This window comes from Agrilus planipennis, unplaced genomic scaffold, assembly GCF_000699045.2.
Source record: "Agrilus planipennis isolate EAB-ADULT unplaced genomic scaffold, Apla_2.0 scaffold211, whole genome shotgun sequence".
NCBI classification, from domain to species: Eukaryota; Metazoa; Arthropoda; class Insecta; order Coleoptera; family Buprestidae; genus Agrilus; species Agrilus planipennis.
Window position 1 is genome coordinate 148,824 of NW_020438967.1, and position 19,091 is coordinate 167,914.

The 19,091-nt window shown below is 35.9% G+C and overlaps 1 protein-coding gene across 5 annotated transcripts in view; it reads right to left on the reverse strand.

The window, feature by feature from the left end:
* The window catches only part of LOC108738439 (YEATS domain-containing protein 2), a 28,254-nt gene extending 10,781 nt beyond the window's left edge, over window positions 1-17,473 (reverse strand). Inside the window, exons 1-7 of one of the 5 annotated variants that reach the window (XM_018471843.2) lie at window positions 17,298-17,473; window positions 17,171-17,248; window positions 16,445-17,108; window positions 16,216-16,361; window positions 8,600-9,432; window positions 5,308-5,569; window positions 3,750-4,715 (exon numbers count right to left, since the gene is read on the reverse strand). In XM_018471843.2, coding sequence (XP_018327345.1) covers window positions 4,318-4,715; window positions 5,308-5,569; window positions 8,600-9,432; window positions 16,216-16,361; window positions 16,445-17,108; window positions 17,171-17,246 — 2,379 coding nt within the window. In that variant the 5' untranslated portion in view covers window positions 17,247-17,248; window positions 17,298-17,473 and the 3' untranslated portion in view covers window positions 3,750-4,317. Of the gene's footprint in view, window positions 1-3,749; window positions 4,716-5,307; window positions 5,570-8,599; window positions 9,433-13,547; window positions 13,787-16,215; window positions 16,362-16,444; window positions 17,109-17,170 lie in introns of those variants that run through there. The other 4 variants (XM_018471844.2, XM_018471846.2, XM_018471845.1 and 1 more) reach the window with 4 other exon arrangements.
* Between the last annotated feature and the right edge of the window lie 1,618 nt (window positions 17,474-19,091).

A 19,091-nucleotide genomic window follows, 5' to 3' on the forward strand; every position in this document is an offset into this window, starting at 1 on the left:
CGGCAACGTTTAAAGTGCGTCTTGTGTGGAATGCCTCAAGTAGCCTTGATGTGTTCTGATTTATCGAAACCAAAAGAAGATTCTAACGAAAACAAGGCAAGCGTTGCGTGTACTGAATCCGTAAACCAAACAATAAGGAGCAACTCTAATGCTCACATCGTTTTACAAACTGTTTGTGTTAAAATAAACAACAGATATAATTGGGGAAATTCGAACTTTAATCGATAGTAATTCGCAAAATTCATGTTTATTTATTTATTATCAAGTAAAAAACTGATTCATTCATTGTTCGTTGTTTGACGGAAAAATACAGCTGAACTGGAACACAAATGTTATAACATCAAACTGGAGGCGGTGGATATCCAATATTCTTTAGAAGTTCTAGACCAAGAAAGAATATGTAACGTTCCCGTGGGTCCTTTTGGATTGACGAACTGACCAATTTAATTATCAAAATAAGCGACGTCGGCAATTCTGTGCCTATCGAACTTTTAATTGGAGCAGATGTTTTGGAAAAAATATATACGGGGTGATTGCCATGGAAACGCTCTTTGGGTGGACATTGATGGGCAAGATTCCACAAAAAAAACGGAGCAATACGAGCTCCATAATTATTATGTCTCGGTTTTCACAAGATAGGTCTTTAACAAATTTATGGAAACTCGACTTGAGGATTTCCGAACCGTCAATTAAAAAAAGCGACACAAACGGAGAAAGATTTCTTCCTGGAACTGTTGGAAGGTCGATACGATGTCCGACTAGGGCAACCACCTACTGGGCGAAGAAAAGATTAAACTCGTGGTGCAAAAACTAAAAAGCGATGGTCTTTGAATGAAATCTTCAAAGAGAGGGGTTGCGGAAGGTATAATAGAAGAGGTTCCCTGTTCTGAATTAGAGTGTGCTTCTCATTATTTACTATACAGATCTGTAATCAAGAGGAAAGTAAAACAAAGATCAGATCAGTGTTCGGCGCCTTCTACAAGAGAAAACATAATCCCTTGTTGAATCATTGTTTAGAAAAAAGGGCCTATTCGCATCAAATTAATCCTGTCCATTTAAGTAATATTTAGAGAATAGAATAGGGGTAGTTTCTGATATTGGGAAAGCATTCTTGCAAATGAGCGTTCAGGAAAAATTAAAAACCTTTTACGCTTCTTATGAGTGAATTTAGAAGTAAAAGAAGTGGTATTTCGCCACCAACGACTAATATTCGGCGTACAGTGTAGCCCTGTCCTTCTAGGTGCAACAATAGTCCATCACCTATTTGAAGGCTTGAAACAATACTCTGAAGAAAATTCAGTTTCTTCCATGTCGACTAAAAAGTTATGTTGACAATTGTGTTGCAAGCCTTACCAATGATACAGATTTGAAAGCATTTATTCATGAATCCACAGAATTTCTCAGTCAAGCGAAATTCGAATTGAGAGGGTGAGAATTTACTCGAAAGCAAAGTACACGTTTCAAAGAAATGTGCTAGTTCGGCCGCAGACCGAGGCTAATGCGACAGTGCTGCAAAGCAGAGTCCCCGTTCCAGAAACTTAATAATAAATACATAAATGATTACTTATTTTCTGAGTAACAAAATGGTGTGATAGAGTACTATTAGTATATACTTTAAACGTATGGATACCAGCTAACTTGAGCCGTAGGCCAATTTGCAGATACCAAATTAATAAACACACTTCCCACGGACAGTAATTTCTGCCATACGCTTCAAAGTTCGCCAAAAATCGTAATTTTACTGAGTTTTCAGTTTTATATACGATACTTAGGGAACTATTTCATGACTTTCTGTAAGTAGGTACACCAATTAGAGGCGCCAAACATGTCATAAAGCCATATAATTATGGTGCTTACCTATAGGATGTCCCAGTTATAATAATTAACATTTATACCACAGATACCACATTTGGAACATAAAATGTTATAACACTTTTGACTTTTGAAACAAAATTAAAAAATAATAAAATTATAACAGTTTTGATGCCGGCCCTGCACAATCGCAAATTAATTACGATTGCCAGCTGATCGTAGAAAAATTCACCTTCAGTAGGTCGGAATCAGCTGCTTTTTGGGGTAATGTTATTGTTTATGTTTGGTATTAAGTTACGGATCAGCCGAAGAAAATGCACTCGCGTTAAGGTCCATTAGATGACTGAACATGTTAGAAAAACTACGTATCTATCACAATCGAAAATCCCATGATCGTAAACTGAAGTGGACCTAATGTAGCCCATGACGTCGAGTATTATGTTATTTTAAATAGAAAAGAAATTTTAACGACTACGGAATAGTTAGAAGCGGTGCACAAACAACCCTCACCACCCAGCGTTTGGTAAAGGTTTGTAACATAACGTACTAGTGTACGAAAACAAATGTATGTGTTATGGTTGTAAAAGTTGAGACAAGATGCAGACCTACTTTGACCATTCACATGTGTTAAACGTTAGTTTTGCCTGGCAGGGCTCATTAACCCCACGTGGGGTAATACAAGGATGTGTCCAGAAGGACCAAGTTGGTTATTTTGTTTTCATTAAATGTAAAAAGCTAAATATTGATATAACCTCGTATAATTACACTGCTGGAAGTGACTGGAATAAATACACATAATGTCGTAGTTTCTAACAGGTTGTTCAGTTTGCTTTGGATTGTTGTGGAATTTACTTGTTTGTTAGTGTTAGTTTATTTATTTAGTGGTCATTTCATAAAAGACTATTACAATAAGGACAATTAGTAGTGTGATAGTGCATTCTAGTAGGGTTCTTATTCAACCGTAGGTTGGTGGTGAGTTACATTACCAATGCCTACGTATAATTCGAAATATTCCCGGTATCTGGGACAAATTCGCAGCAACTGGGTACGCCGCTGTCAGTGTTGCACTGAATCAATTGGCGGACAATTTCAATATTTTTTATAAAAGGTACGCTTTTCTTTTTCACTTTTACCTTTTTTTTACAAGGCGGAAGTGCATTCGGTATCTTCCCGCTAGGTACTTGTTACATCCACACTAGATCAGCTGAGCGACGTTAGTCGCCTAGATCCAGGCCCGTAATGAAACAAATTGTACGTTCAAATTTACAAAGACGATTTGCGAGCTCAATTGTCACTGGATTGAGAAATTCTATAACACGTTTTTGTTGTATTTTGTGTCAGGAAGACATGTTTCTTTTTTTAATTATTATGAATGGGATACCCTGTATATCTACAGCGACATTTTAATTGAGTCTGGGAGATATTTGACTCGTTAAAATTGCGATTTTTTTTGCGAACTTTGAAGCGTCTGTGTAACAATCAGCAGTCAGACTTTAAGAAAAGTAGGTAATATTTTTACTTACCTTTAGCAGGTGATATCTGCAAATTGGCCCACGACCCAAGCTAGCAAATACGTATATCTTCAAAATACACAATAATACTACCTTATCCTATCCATTTTGTTTCTCAGAAAATAACTGATGTCTGGCAGCTCTTGGATCTTGGACTAGAATGAGTATTCGCAGTATTGCAGTTCTAGTTGTATAGCAGTATTACGGAAGTTACACGAACACTTTGTTGACAAAGAAAAAAGACTAACACCGCGAATACGAGAACATGATATCATTTAAAATTTACAGAAAATCGCAAATTTCTCAAAAAATATTAATTATAGCAACCAACAACAGGAAGAAAATTTAATTTTGCGTTATAGGATGTAAAAAAATATAGTGTTCCAGTAAAAAAAAAGTAGTTGTTCTTATTTGAATTTGTAAATATTATTATTATTTATTCAGGTGTAAGTAAAATTACAGATATTGCTTACAAATATTTTGGACGGATTTCTTCGCAATTTACATTGCAGACTTTTATCTCTGTCATGAGAGTATAGACACTTAAAATCTAACATTCATCTTTCGCAATATCTTCGCTAAAGGCAGTAATGCCTGTGCGCGACCCTGTACATATAATTCATCATTAAAACTATTTTCTCACTTTCTCTCCATACACATGCTTATAAAAAAGAAACTATTATTGCGTAGATTATACATACATACATACATACATTATCACAAATCAAAAGATGTGGTGAAATAATAAATTTATTTCATTACTATTTAAAGTAATAATCCATTTTCTGATAGCTCTTGATCTCTCAATTTTCTTTTCTTTTAAGTTTTCTGGAAGTGTAATTAAATGTTTTCACACTGACGTATCTGTTATTCCTTCTATCAATTTCTTTATTTATCTTTGGCGTTTGTAAGAACTGTTGTCTAGCAGGTTTTTATTTTATTTTTATAAATTTGACTTGAAGTGACTGATAATTAGTGAATAAGTTACGATTAACTAGAAAATGCTATAGTATAAAGTCATCAACTGTTTACTTGAAAGTATACTTCTTAGTTTATAAAATAGGTAAATAATGTATCTTGTTTTCTTTGTAATGTTAGAGACATGTTCATTCCATCTCAAATTAGAATCTACCATTATTCCCAAATATTTGGTACAGTTTACCCTTTCTATTTGTTCACAGTTACATTGGTCGTCAACATTACAAAAGAATTCATGAATCGTTATACTGGATGTTGATGGTAAACTATTACTATAACTACCAAACGTGATATAAACTGGTTTTCTAGTGTTCAAAGAAAAATGGTTATGGCAAAGCCAATTCATTACTTTATTTAATTCTATATTTGCAACTCGTATTGCATCATCCCAGGTTTTTTCTTCAATTAGTAAAACTGTATCATCGGCAAAAGAATATATATTAGCATTGAGTTTTAAACTAAAAATACTATTTAAATGTAATATGAATAGAATTGGGCCTAATATAGTGCCTTGAGGGACTCCACATTTGACATCTTGCTCATTACTTAATTCATCATCTATTTTAACTAGTTGCTTTCTGCCCGACAGATAGCTTTTTCATAATGATAAAGTGCTCATCTAGTATGTGTAAATGATAGCTAATCGTTTCAGAAACAAAACGTGAAAAATGCATCCCTCTGTTCAGAAATATTGAAAACGGTGCAATAAAAAAAAATCAATAACTCCAGCACGATGCGACCTAAATCCAGTGTAATATTAATAAAACGTTTGCGCAACTTTTATTGAAAACATTTTTAATTTTTAGTATATTTACAGACCGTTTCAGCTTTAGTGACTCCGCTGTATAAAGATGGCCGCTTTCTTCGTCAAAAAAAATTAAAAACTTTTTTCCATCATTTATCATAAAATTTTAATCGATTTCACCCTAAACCTATAATTTTATTATAACACTTCCGCATGGCCACCCATTAGTCAAATAACAGCTGAAAGCAAATAAGTACTTACCTAATTCCTTTTCTTCCTTTTCTTCGTCAATATTAAGTTCACAATCAATGCTTCTTAATTGAAATGGTTTAATTATTTGAGGATGTTCAATCATCAATCGATAATAATCATTATATTTCGTTTTTTTAAAGATTCCATAATTATCTAATGGAGTAAAACCGTATGCTCTCCCAAACATAATGATTGATTTTGTATTCCATTCTTCACAGTTACTTAATTTCGTCAACATTATAAATTCCTTTACCAACTTTGCTCTGAACCACTACAAAATAAAAAGTTATATAAAAACTGCTAATGTGACACTTTATAAGTGTAAAGAACATAAATAGATATGCATATTACATTATATACCTACAACTAAATTATCCGATTAATTTAATAAATTACCTTATGAATTAGTCAAAGTATATATAATGAGGGGGCAAGAATAAGCAATTAGTTGGATTCAACAATAACCACTTACCATTTATGTGGCGCAATTTGTTTGAATATAAGGAATAAAATTTAGTGCTATTTAATACAAAATTATTAGAAAGGATCATATGGGCATGTAGATGTACACGTATATGTATTCAAGGTATTTCTGAAATATATAGAAACCTTGTAGAAGGTGATAGAGGTAAAAACAAAAGAAAATTAAGTAAATGTTTACGGGTTCGAAAGTTCACTGTTTTCAAGAAAAAAATAGTTGAAAGTACAGACAAATCTAATTCTGGCCCTGGAGAGAAATACTACAATGCAACGCACAATTCAATCAGTTGGTAAATGGCAGCATCAGTGTTGTATTTTTTTTGTATTTTTTGCTCATGTATTGTTTATTATTTGTTATATCAAATTAAGAGTGATTCAAGATGCTTATGTTACAGCCAATTGCAGTTAATAGTTATTTTGTTCTATTAACGTTACAACCTTCATGTATTTAGTCAATTGATGTAGATCACTGTGTCCATGTTAATGCAACGATCAAATTATACGGTAATCGCAAGGTGCACCTTATACATTATATCACTGCTAAGAAGATGAAACCCTAAATATTAATTTAAGACAATCCCAAAAGTAGTACATACGAAATAGCAAGCAACGTTGGCTCCTCGTGTGACAATGTTAAAAGAGTAGTTGCTGAATTCTTATCACTTACAGTAAATACAAGCCTTAGCAATATCTCAAGGGTGGCATGAAAATTTCTCTTTATAAGAAACTTTTTTTTATTTCTTTTGTGTACTCACATGCTGAGGTAAAATTTAAATAGTGCTTCATACTACCAATAGTGAACAAATTTTATCAATTTACTTATACCGTGATAGGCAACTAACACATAATGTGTGATTTTGTTGATGCTTACTTTGGCCAATCGATAAGCAGTTTTCCATCGTTGCGTGTCTCATAATCGCACTGATATACTCACCGTGCGATTCCCTATCGCATATAGTTGACACCTTCTAAAGCTTGCTACTTATTTTAGAAACACCCTATAGACACATAATCTGTACATAGTAATCGATATATTTAATTGAAATAATGTTTGCATACATCACAGATACGTGTACCCTTAGAACATACACTATTTCCGAAAGTACTTTGATTTAAAATTTGAAAACTTGTGCAATGGCGTTATTGAATATGCTCTCCTCAATTAAAATAACGGCGTCTATGTAGCGCATACGGTTATACCGTCAGATGACATCAATTTCGTTATCTTAAATGGAACACCCTATATATTATAGCGGTTTTGAATTCTAATTCCGATAAACTCATTTGTAACAGCTCAAACCGTTAAACTAATACATTTAATTATTATCAGCTGATATCACTTATTATTTAATTTTAATAGTTTAGTTGTTTTTTTTTACTATTGTATCTGTAGTCTATGTATTGCAATTGATTTAAAATTCTCAATTTAAATAGGTATTTTCATTTTCCATTCTGAATAACAATATTCAATAACTGACTCTGACAATCAAATTATTTAATTACTACACTGTCAGCATGAATGTTTGAGTGACAACAGTTAACTTGTATTATTTGTTTTGAAATTCTGTTAAGAATTTTACAACCATCTTCGTAAAAAAATTGCACACTTTTAGTTGCTTTATGCTGTATTAATCACTGTGATATTGTCGATTATTTCCATACCATAAATTAAGATTTGACATTAGGAATCCGAAGCAACTAACTGAGAAGCCTACCAAATACAATTATGAATTTTTCAGTGTTACTAACAAACTTCGTAAATCTTGCAATACCTCCCCAAATATAATACAAAACTGTAACACTATTAATCTATTCAAGTTACAATGCAAATCCTTTTCATTTATATACGAATGATTCTTATTGTACTCTAAGCCTATATACTTAGTTTCTACTTACTTTTAATTCTGTTAATTTGTAAAGGACTCTTGTTCGTTGATTATGAAAATAAATAAATAAATAAATGAATAAATAGAATTCAAAACCTTCATAATATATAGGGTATTATATTTAAAATAATGAAATCGGTGTCAACTTCCGGTATAACCGGAAGTGCTACATAGATGCCATCATTTTATTTGAGAAGAGCATACTAATAATGCCATAAATATCCTAATAGATGGTCAGCGTGAAACACCCTGTATATGCTCTAAGCATATCCCATATATAAAATTGAAGGTCTCTGCATTCGACCTTGCACGGTTCACGATTATAACATCATAAGAATGTAAACATAAATTAATAGTCACTATCCGAATTACTGAAAATGCTGGATGTTTTGAGTAAAATCACAAAATGAGACTGAATGATGATTCTAGGTATCACACGTACTTTAGTATTAAATTAAATAATTTGTAAAAATTGATTACGATATAAAATGCTTACATTCTGATCAATGTACTTTTGTAATATAAAATACCAACAGCAAAGTACTATCTACACCCGACAGTCAGCTTTGGGATAAATGGCTGTATAGTACGCAATTCTTAGAAATATTCTTTATTTACTATTTACCGATTATGATTTTATTCTTGAAAACCTTAATAAACCCTTTCACCCCATTCATTTACGAGTACCAGTAGAACATTCTCAAGTTTTGTGAGTATATAGCGGTTTATATAAGTACTACATTTTAATCATTTTCCGAATTGTTTTATTATTCCACCCAAATCCTAGTAAATATAATTGGTACATTTATGATTTTTTACAATAACTAATCTATTTATGATACAAATTTTAAGAAACCGTGCTAAATATCACTAACTCAGTTTGAAAAGAAAACATAAATATATAGCAAAAATACAGTTTTTCAAAACATACATACCTCTGCACTAAGTCGTCTTTCACTTATCCACGATAAATATTCGTGTAATGATGATGCTGCATATGGATGAACGGTTTTATATTTGGGATTAAAGGCCAATTCTGTTACTAAAGGTAGCTTTTTAAAAAGGAAAGGCAAAATTTCAATAATTGTTTTAAAATGATGAACTGGTAACAAAATTTCGAATTTAAAGCTATCTGATTTATGCATTGAAATGAGTTTATTATCTACTTCAATATTTGTTGAGCATAACACATCCCATCCCTCTTGGCTAAAATATTGATGGCTTGTTTGCACTTCATAATTTTTACTATCACTCCTTTCAGCACTATTTAAAAATTTGACGTTTCCACTCTGCAACATAGCCGTTTCTTCAATTCCAGCATTGCAACTCCATACTTTTTCGATTTTAAACATAGAATTATCTTTTATAAATGTTTCTTTCTGTGAATGTGGAAGACAATAATCATGATCAATAATGAAGCTAGATGTATCATATTCCCTTTGATCTAATGTTTCTTCAGTAGAGCATTCTTTAATTAAATCATCTTTATAGCAATAGTTATGTTCACAGTAAGCTTCATCTCTATTTTCTATACTTTTATCAAATTCTTCGGTTTTAATGATATATTCATTTTCAGTAACTTCATTTGTCAGAAATTCCTTATTCTTTACCTCATCATAAACTAAATACGCTTCATCACTTTGACAATAATGTACATATTGATCTTCATGTTGAAAATCTTCTTTGCTTGTATTAATATTATTTAAACCTTCATGCTCATTTTGATTATGATTTTCATAAAGAAAAATATCCACAACTGTCTCATTTCCTACATAATAAAATAACTTAATTAGTTAAAAAAATACTTTTTCGAAATATGCATAAATTTCCGGCAAGTGTTAGTTTAATATTAGGACGCGGCACACCGTCCGGCAGTAGCGTAGCATGGGGGTTACAAAGGAAGCCATGGGCCCTTAGCGAAGCAAATGTGGGAGACAGCAAAAATTTTTTCTTCGGTTTTAGATAGAACCAGGTCCATCGCACAGTAACGTTAGCATATCCCAATAATTTGTACCGTGCTGCAAGACATAACCGTCTCGGTTCGCAAAACTATCAACATTTTAGTGTTGATAAAAATAAATTATTTTGTTGTAATTTACAAATGTATCATATGGAAAAGAGCACATTTCTTTTGCTGCCGAAATTTATTAAGTTCTCCGTCATAAGCTCGTTTTTGTAATGAATCCGAAAAACCAAAATCATAATTTTCAACGAATTTTGCAATTCGAAAGACTCGGTGGCATTACTAGATTCTTTGGAGATGAAGTATTAGGAGTAGTAACAATTTGATCTGAAGAAATAATCCTAACGTTCGTTTTTCTGTTTAAACAAAAAGACTGGAAAAATGTAAATGTGAGGATTTCTTCAAAATATTTATTATTTTATATTAGGGAAGCTGGTTGTGTGAATTTTACAGTACACTGATCGCACTCTTGTTTGCTATTGTACTGATTGACACTAATTATCTCCTCTAAGAACCAACTTACAAAAATATTATCAGTTTTTGTGTACATCATTGCACCGCAATCCCGACTAATTTAAATAAAAGGTCTATCATTGTTGGAGGTTGGGTGACAAATGGAAACGAAACACTCGTCTAAATTTTAAACAACCGATTTATATTGAACTCGAAAATACAAAGTGAAAAATTAATTGTATACAAAGATTGATTAGTAACTATGACAACGGAAACAATAAACAACGAGAGCCCATGTGTATAGGATGGTGGGGGAAACCGGCGGACCACGTGATTTCCAACACTTCCCCTCGAACAACATCCGAAGAGAAAACCATTGAGTTATCTTGGTCTACGGGAATCCAAACCAAGACCTTGGACACAGCTCTCGTGCTTCGGCCTTGACAACCCATTCGTCAGTATATCGGCAGGCATATCGTCTGTCGGAGTGTACTCGATTGAAATCATCCCCTCCTTTTTAGCATCTCGGACGGAGTGGTGTCGAATGTCGATATGCTTCGTCCTCGAGTGAAACATAGGATTCGACACGAGCTTCTGTGCAAGGCTTCTTTCGTTGCGTCTGACAGGGCCATGTATTCGGCCTCTGTCGATGACAATGCTACCGTCGGTTGCTTCCGGGACTCCCAACTCACCGCTGCGCCGCTCATGATGAATGCGTATCCTGTGTACGACTTCCGGTCCACGATGCAGTTTCCCCAGTCCTGGATCATCGGACTTGGAGAACAGGAGACCCAGGTCACGTGTCTTTGCGAGATATCGCAAAACTCGCTTTGCAGCATTCCAGTGCTGTTCCTCGTGGCAGTCATTGAACTGCGATAAGGCACTCACCGCGTGAGATATGTCCGGCCTTGTGCCCACTGACAGGTACATTAGAGCTCCTATCAGTTGGCGGTAGGGGAAGCTCTCAGCTTGCTCGTCAGATTTCTCGTCCTTCTTTCGCAGCTTCGTTCCCGGTTCTATGGGCGTACTGACAGGTCTGCATTGTGACATGCCGAATCTCTCCAAGATCTCATCGATGTATCCTCTCCCTCAGGAGTTTCCAATTCGTCGATGTCAGGTTGATCTTGTACGACTGTCTGCTGTTTCAGGAATCCAAATTCGGTACGCCTTTGACTGCTCCGAATAGCCCACCAGGACTCCTTCTCTCGAACGGCGATCGAATTTCCCCTTGTTTGGGATTTTTCCCGAGACAAAATACCTTGCTTCCAAATTCCCGCAGGTGATATGCGGTCGGCTCCTTACCGTACCAAAACTCGAAAGGTGTTTTCCCGTTTAGCTTCTTGGTTGGGCATCGATTTCTAAGATAGTTAGCTGTGTTAATCGCTTCCGCCCAGAACGATTGAGGTAATCCGGATTGCAACATCAGACATCGAGCTCCCTCCTCGAGAATTCGATTCTTTCTCTCGGATACACCATTCTGCTCGGGCGAGTGCGTCGTCGTGAGTTCGCGTCGGATGCCCTCAGACTTCAGGAAGTCGTTAAACGCCCTGTTGTCGTACTCACGACCATTGTCAGAACGGACGCACTTTATTCTCAACCCGTGCTGCTTCTCGACGAAGGCCTTCTATTCGCGAAACATCTGGAACGCTTCGTCCTTCGACTTCATGAATCGCACTTCCGTCCACCTTGAATAGTCGTCCGTGAACGTAATTACGTATCGGGAGCCGGAGTGCGATGCAACGCGCGTAGGGCCGCAGACGTCCGTGTGAATGACCTCGAGCTTTGAAGTCACACGGTGCGACTCTTTCGGGAAAGGCTTTCGCGTCATTTTGCACTTGGTGCAAATGTCACAGACAAGGTCATCCAAATTTCCCTTCAGCTCCAATCCACGGATGGCTCCACTCCTCGCAGCTGCGATGAGGTCGCGAAAGTTTACGTGACCCATCCGACGATGCCAAAGTTGTGCCAACTTCTCGTCTCGGTCCACTGCAGATACTGCGTTGCGACATCCTTCGATGGGGGTAGCCTGCACGAGGTACAGGTTCTCCTTGCGATTTGCAATCATGTGCGTCACACTGTCTCGATCAAAAACCTCCGCTTTCTCTTTGTCGAAAACGACCGAAAAATCGTGATCAATGATCTTCGACACCGACAAAAGATTGGTCCGGGTCTCGGGAACGCGCAGTGCCTCATTAAGGGTAACTTTGTGCGGCTGGCCATCCACGCTAGTCGCAATTCTCGCCGTTCCTTTCGCCCTTATCTCCGCCGTCGCACTGCTCGCCAATTTCAGCCGTCCCGTCTCGCTTTTATCCAGCTCGATGAATCTCGTCGTGTCGCCACACAGGTGAGAAGTGCATCTGCTGTCGAGGCTTCAGACGTCCTCGACGCCGCTAGTTGCGATATGGCACGTGTGGCTCTCCTCGAATATCGCAAGCATCGATACGTCTTCTAACTTGTTTTTCTTGCCCTTGCCCTTGCAGTTAGCCGCCTTGTGTCCCTTAACTCCGCACTTTGAACACTTGTAGGGAAAAAAAGGTGTCCTTGTCGCTCTTCTCGTTCGAGTTCCGAGCTGGCTTCGGTCGATACTTTTTATCGGGACCCTTCCTATTGGCGAACATGGCACCTTGATCAACAATCGATGAAGCGTTGTTTCTGACGTCGCTTTCCTCGATTATTTTGGTGCACAGGCTCTCAACGGTTGGCAGTTCGTCTCGATTCTCGATTGCGATTCGAAAACTTTTGAAACTTGGAGGCAAACTGTACAGCAGTTGGATGGTGAGTTGATCTGGGTCCAGTCTGATGTCCATTTCCGATAGCTTGTCGACGTTTCCGAAAAAGTTGCCAAGATGATCACGTACATCACTACCTTCTGTCATCTTCTGCATCATCAGACTTTTGAGCAACGCGGCCTTGCGAGCCGGCCCCTTCGACTGATTTGTGCTTTCCAGTTTGAGCCACATCTCGCAAGACGTTTTACAGTGCTTTACTGTCATCAACTGGTTGTCACTGAGGGTTAGAGTGATGTCGGACAGAGCTTTCTCGTCGTTCGTCAACCACTCTTGTACATCGACGTCGTTAACATTTTTATTTTTCGACGGATCTGGTTTGGTCAAAGTTCCGTTGACATAGCCCCACATACCATTCTTGACTAAAACGGCGCGGATCCTCAGTTTCCGCATATTGTAATTATCTCGGCCTAGGGCCTCAATATGCAAAGTACCGTTGGCACTCATGTCCTTCCTTTTATTTACTATCGATCGGGTACACAATGTCCAAGAACGCGTCCTTTGTTCCTTCTTGCTTCACCTCAAAGCTTCTCGAAAAAACAAGATGACTGCCGCGCCGACACGCCGTTCTCTTAATCACATTGAGGTTATTTTCTTCGGTTTATATAGACCCGCGTGTTTATTTGCCTGGGCCCATAACCTGTTGGAGGTTGGGTGACAAATGGAAACGAAACACTCGTCTAAATTTTAAACAACCGATTTATATTGAACTCGAAAATACAAAGTGAACAATTGTGTACAAAGATTGATTAGTAACTAACTATGACAACGGAAACAATAAACAACGAGAGCCCATGTGTATAGGATGGTGGGGGAAACCGGCGGACCACGTGATTTCCAACAATCATAACTGCGAAAATATCGGAAAAATTTAAAATTCTCCTCAGAAATTCACGCTAAGCCACTGCCGTCCGGTGACGCTTAAATAGAAATATGCCCTCGACATTAAATTAATTACTTACTGTTCTGACAAAATATTTTATTTGATTCATAAATTGATCAGAATTCTACTACGAGGGTGGATTGATAAGTTTCCGGCCTGACCAAGAAAAACAAGGTTTTTAAAAATTTTTTTTTTTTATTTCTCAACATAATCTCCTCCAAGGCTGATACATTTCTCATAGCGGTGTTCCAGTCTATTAATGCCATCTCTATAGACTGATTCGTCAAGCTCCTCAAAATAACCATTTACAGCTTCGATTACTTCTTCATTGTCCGCAAATCTCTTACCGCCAAGCCATTTTTTGAGATTAGGGAACAGAAAATAGTCACTCGGGGCTAGGTCTGGAGAGTAAGGAGGGTGCGGCATCAATTCAAACTTTAGATCGTTGATTTTAGCCGTCGCAACGATTGACGTGTGCGCTGGTGCGTTATCGTGATGAAACAAGATTTTTTTCTTCGCCAGATGAGGTCGTTTAATTTTCACCTCGTGGCTCAAACGTTGCAATAAGTCTGCGTAGTATTGACCAGTGATAGTATTACCCTTTGCAAGGTAATCAATGTATATAATACCTCTTGCATCCCAAAAAACAGTAGCCATAACCTTGTTCGCCGAAAAAATTGTTTTTGCCTTCTTTGGAGTTGGTTCCCCTGGTCCAATCCACTGTTTAGACTGTTCTTTGGTTTCAGGAGTGTAGTGGTGGACCCACGTTTCGTCAACGGTTACGAATCGACGCAAAAATTCGCTTGGATTACGCTTATACAATGACAAATTTGCGGTAGAAATGTTTTTTCGAATCAATTTTTGGTCGACTGTTAGCAAACGCGGCACCCATCTTGCACAGAGCTTTTCCATATGCAAATGTTGGTGCAAAATATGTTGCACACGTTCATATGACATCTTACAGGTCTCAGCTATCTCACGCACTTTCAATCTGCGGTCTCCCAGCACTATTTGATGAATTTTTTCGATCATATCTGGAGTTGTGACCTCAACGGGGCGTCCTGAGCGAGGCCCATCAGAGGTGCTCACACGACCCTTTTTAAACTCGGAAACCCACTGCTTAACGGTTGAATATGACGGGGAGGATGTCCCCAGTGTTGAGTCCATCTCTTTTTTAATTTCCTTCGGCGTTAACCCCTTCAAATAAAAGTATTTGATGACAGCACGATTTTCCTGCTTTTCCATTTTTACGAAAACCACAGAGGCGTCTTGTTCAGCGTGCTGTCAAACCTACACTAGCAAGGAGATCGGGCTGAAACTATAGCTACAAGCTATCCAAGGATGGTACTATAGAATGTCACCTCAAGGTAGGCCTAGTGGCGTCATCTCTTGGTTAGGCCGGAAACTTATCAATCCACCCTCGTATTTTAATTAAATGCTGAATAAAAAATTAATTTCTTGTTCATTCGAATGTTGAAGTCATTTCTAGTAAATGTTTACTAAATGTTTACTAGAAATAACAGCGGGTTTTTTGCTTTAGGAAACTTTAATTAAAAGAAATTCTCTATGCATCAGTATGGCTTATGTCTGAATTAAATTCTTTACAGCAACTGCATGCACAACATGCACATCCCGTTTGTCCAGCATTAAAATAGGTACATGTTATTAATTAAAATGTTTTTACAATTAATAAAAAAAAAAAGAAGCTATTCAGAAAACTACTATTAATGAAAATTATGTTGCATAACATTTATCTCACAACTTATAACTTCACTGCCTTAAGCACTCCAATCGTGAGTAAAATTGCGGTCGGACTGACAGATGAGGTGACGACGCCCTACCAGTTTCCGCATTTTTTGTCCTAAATGCACACAATATTGCCTACTTTCTAATACTACGACGCAGTCTCATTATAATGATAGTCTCTACTTCTCTACTGCTCCTATGAAATACTTAATTTAAAAATTAAGCACTCCATATTAGCCACTGCTTTGTTTTACAATGTTATACGGAAAGGTTATACTAAAATTTTATAAAGGAAAATGTGTAGATATTAACAGATCGGTTGCCGAAAATTTCACAATCTTTCTGTGAATAAACAAATAAAGACGGTCATTTATACTTTACAGTGAAGATGAACATGCAGAATAACTAAATTTAGTAACTCCCACGATATTTAATGATACTACTGGCGATTATTTCGTTAATGATGCTTACCCTACTCAACAGTATGAAAAATACTTTCTGATTTCATATCAGTCAGCTACTGTGAAATTTAATTATAAATACCAAAAGACAAAATTACTACATATTCATATCACATTTACAGTGTTTTCTTTGTTAAGTTCCTAGTTACAGAGAAAGTACTGTAATGGGTTAGAAAATCAAAATTAAAGTTTTCAACATAATTTGCCATTTTGAGTGTGTGTATGTGTGGTATACAAAACTATTAAAATTACTATTTACCTAATGTTTGCTGGCCAGAATATGTCCGATCCAGTTTCAAGTTATGTATCACATCCACAGGTTTGTTTAATGAAGAGTGAAAATAAATTTTTACTCGTAGGGGAAATTCACCCCATCCTCTTCTAGACAAGTGGAAAGGAGCAGATCTACAAAATAATAGATCCACTTTAAAAAATTATAATCACACAAAGTCATATACAAAAACTTTTAACCAACAGATTCTGCTTACTTTAGCTCTACTACATCATTAGGTTTGTAAGAAGGATGAAGATGAAAAATTACTTTCTGAACAATACTGGAAATATTAGGGCTTTCTTTTGGTCCCCTTACATAAACCATCCATTTATGAGTGGAACCATCAGAAGGCATCCATTTTGAAATGTTTCCAATAAGAATTCTGTATTTTTGCTTGCGTCTATTACGAACATTATCAACTGACTTTCCAATTTCATTTTCTTTAGGAAGATACTCGTATTGCAATTCATTTTGTTCTTGTACTGAAGCACAGTGATTATTATCAATTGTTTCTTGAGTAGTACTTGAATTGTCTAATAAATGTTGTTTCGTTTTTAGTCTACTTCTCAAACCAGAACTGTAAATATATGCGAGATTGGAATCATCCTTTCCTATTAATTTTTTGAGGGCAGGATGAATTCTTTTTTGATAATCGACAGATAAATTTTCACCTTCATTATAAGTATCTGAAAATGTTACTTCTAGATCTTTTCTATTGTAATAAGAAGTAATCAATGCATAGCGTAGTAAATGTAAGGTTTTTTGAGCTCTACTAATTCTATCTTGAATTAATTCCAACTGGCTCTGTCTTTCTTTTAATTCAATTTCAAATTGTTGACTTAACAGCCCCTGAGCCTTTTGCAAAGCTTCATTTTGATCTACAAAATCATAACATAAATTGTAAAGATTAAACAGAATAACATATGAAGCATTAACTAACCCTTTTCTAGACGTATTTTTTTTCTTTCAGCAGTAACACATGCAAATTCATAGTCGGGGTCCAAATAATTATCCATTTCTAAAATTTAGTGGTGTAACAGCATAATAAATAGTTTATTTTCACTCACTACTGCACACAGAATTATCTCAAAACTAGAATTTAGTGCATTTATGGTGCATTTTAGATTATACACAACTAAATAGTTATAGCTATTTACATATTACATTGATTTCGTTTTTACAACTGTTTATAACAAGAATAAGCAACAAGTCAAAAGTCATAAAATGAAAGCACATAGAAAAGATGTAGCGTTGAAAAGAGCAGAGAATCAGTCAAACCGAGTTTTACCGAATAGGACCGAGTCACAAAATTCCCTACCAACGACGTTTACTAATGGAACATGCCTTAGCGGTCAGAACTGTGGTATAACAAAAGAAAGAGATGGAACGAAGTTTCGGACAACGTCCATCTCTCTCACGATAATGCGTAAGCGTGTCATGAAAGAGATAGTACTAGTCCGAAACCACACGCCATCTCCCTCACTTTTCGAGCGAAGAAACTATTGCAAGGACATACGGCTAAGGCACGACCATTAATATATGTCTATGGGGAACATGAACGCTCTGTCCATGGATATTAGGAAGTATTAGGAATACGATACCCGACTGTGTAAGGCGACGCTAAAAACGGCAAGACTCCGTAGCTCTTGCGCAGGCGCGAAATAATTTTGAGTTATGTCTATGATTTTGCTCTTGCCGCCTTTTTATTCGAATTCAAACAAACGATCTTAAGCGTTCTGATCTGAGGAGTAGAAATAAACTGGGCAGTAATCTACTAATAATTGATAACGTAGGCAGAAAAATGATACTCATATACAATGTAAACGCATTCTTTATTAATATGAATGGAAAATAAAATAAAAAATAAAAAATTATTTCAACAAATTTATAATGCAAAATAAATACATAACAAACATGTTTAATTAATTATTAAATTTATTGTAATTATGGACAGGTTTCTATGAAACAAAGCTAAAACATCACAAAAAACGAAGAAACAATTCTCACTTTAAACTTTTTCGAAGGTTTTTATTAAAATACAAAGTACAACTGTTTCGATTAGATTAAGTCTTTCTGAAGAGTACATACAAAATGGTTTTGTACATTTGAATCCTAATGTACTCCTTTCTGCTTTCGTTAACTTTATCATCTAGAAAAATAAAAAAACTTTTAATCAAGGTTTCTCATTTAATGTTTAGAAAAACTCATGTTTGGGATTAGATTACATACGTACTTTATTTTTTCTTAGATAGGAAATACTCCTGTTTAGCCATTTTACGTTTTCTTAAATTTCTACTTTGTTTTTGAACTTTTTCTGTATGCTTTCCAAATTCCTTGAGTGCTACTTGAAAGGCTTCATCATCCAGTTGATTCATTGCAATGCGATACGTTTGCATTGCTATCTTCAATTGCGTTTCACGGTCTTGATGTACTTCTTTGTTATTTATATTTTTCTGATTTTGAAAATGATTAATATAATATAACAGATATAACGTAAAAACGTCTGCCTAATAATATAAACAAATACATTAAATTGTTCGACACTATTTACACCAGCACCACTTATAAGCTAAACACAAAAATAAGTAATTGTTTTAAGAAAGCAGAATAAATTCGCTTTTTAAACAATGATTATGAGTCTTTGTTTAATGCATAGATTAAACACTGTTGCATGTGCACAATTCTGCAGATGAAGGAAATCCAAAAACGAATGAAATAAATCAGCATACACGATTAACCATGAATTGAATTGACGGTTAAAAATGTAGTTAGAGGTTAGAACGATTTAAAAATATGAAAAAGGGCAGCAAGACGATTCTCATAGACATTCTTGACAGGAGTCAATTTCGCGCCTGCCCAAA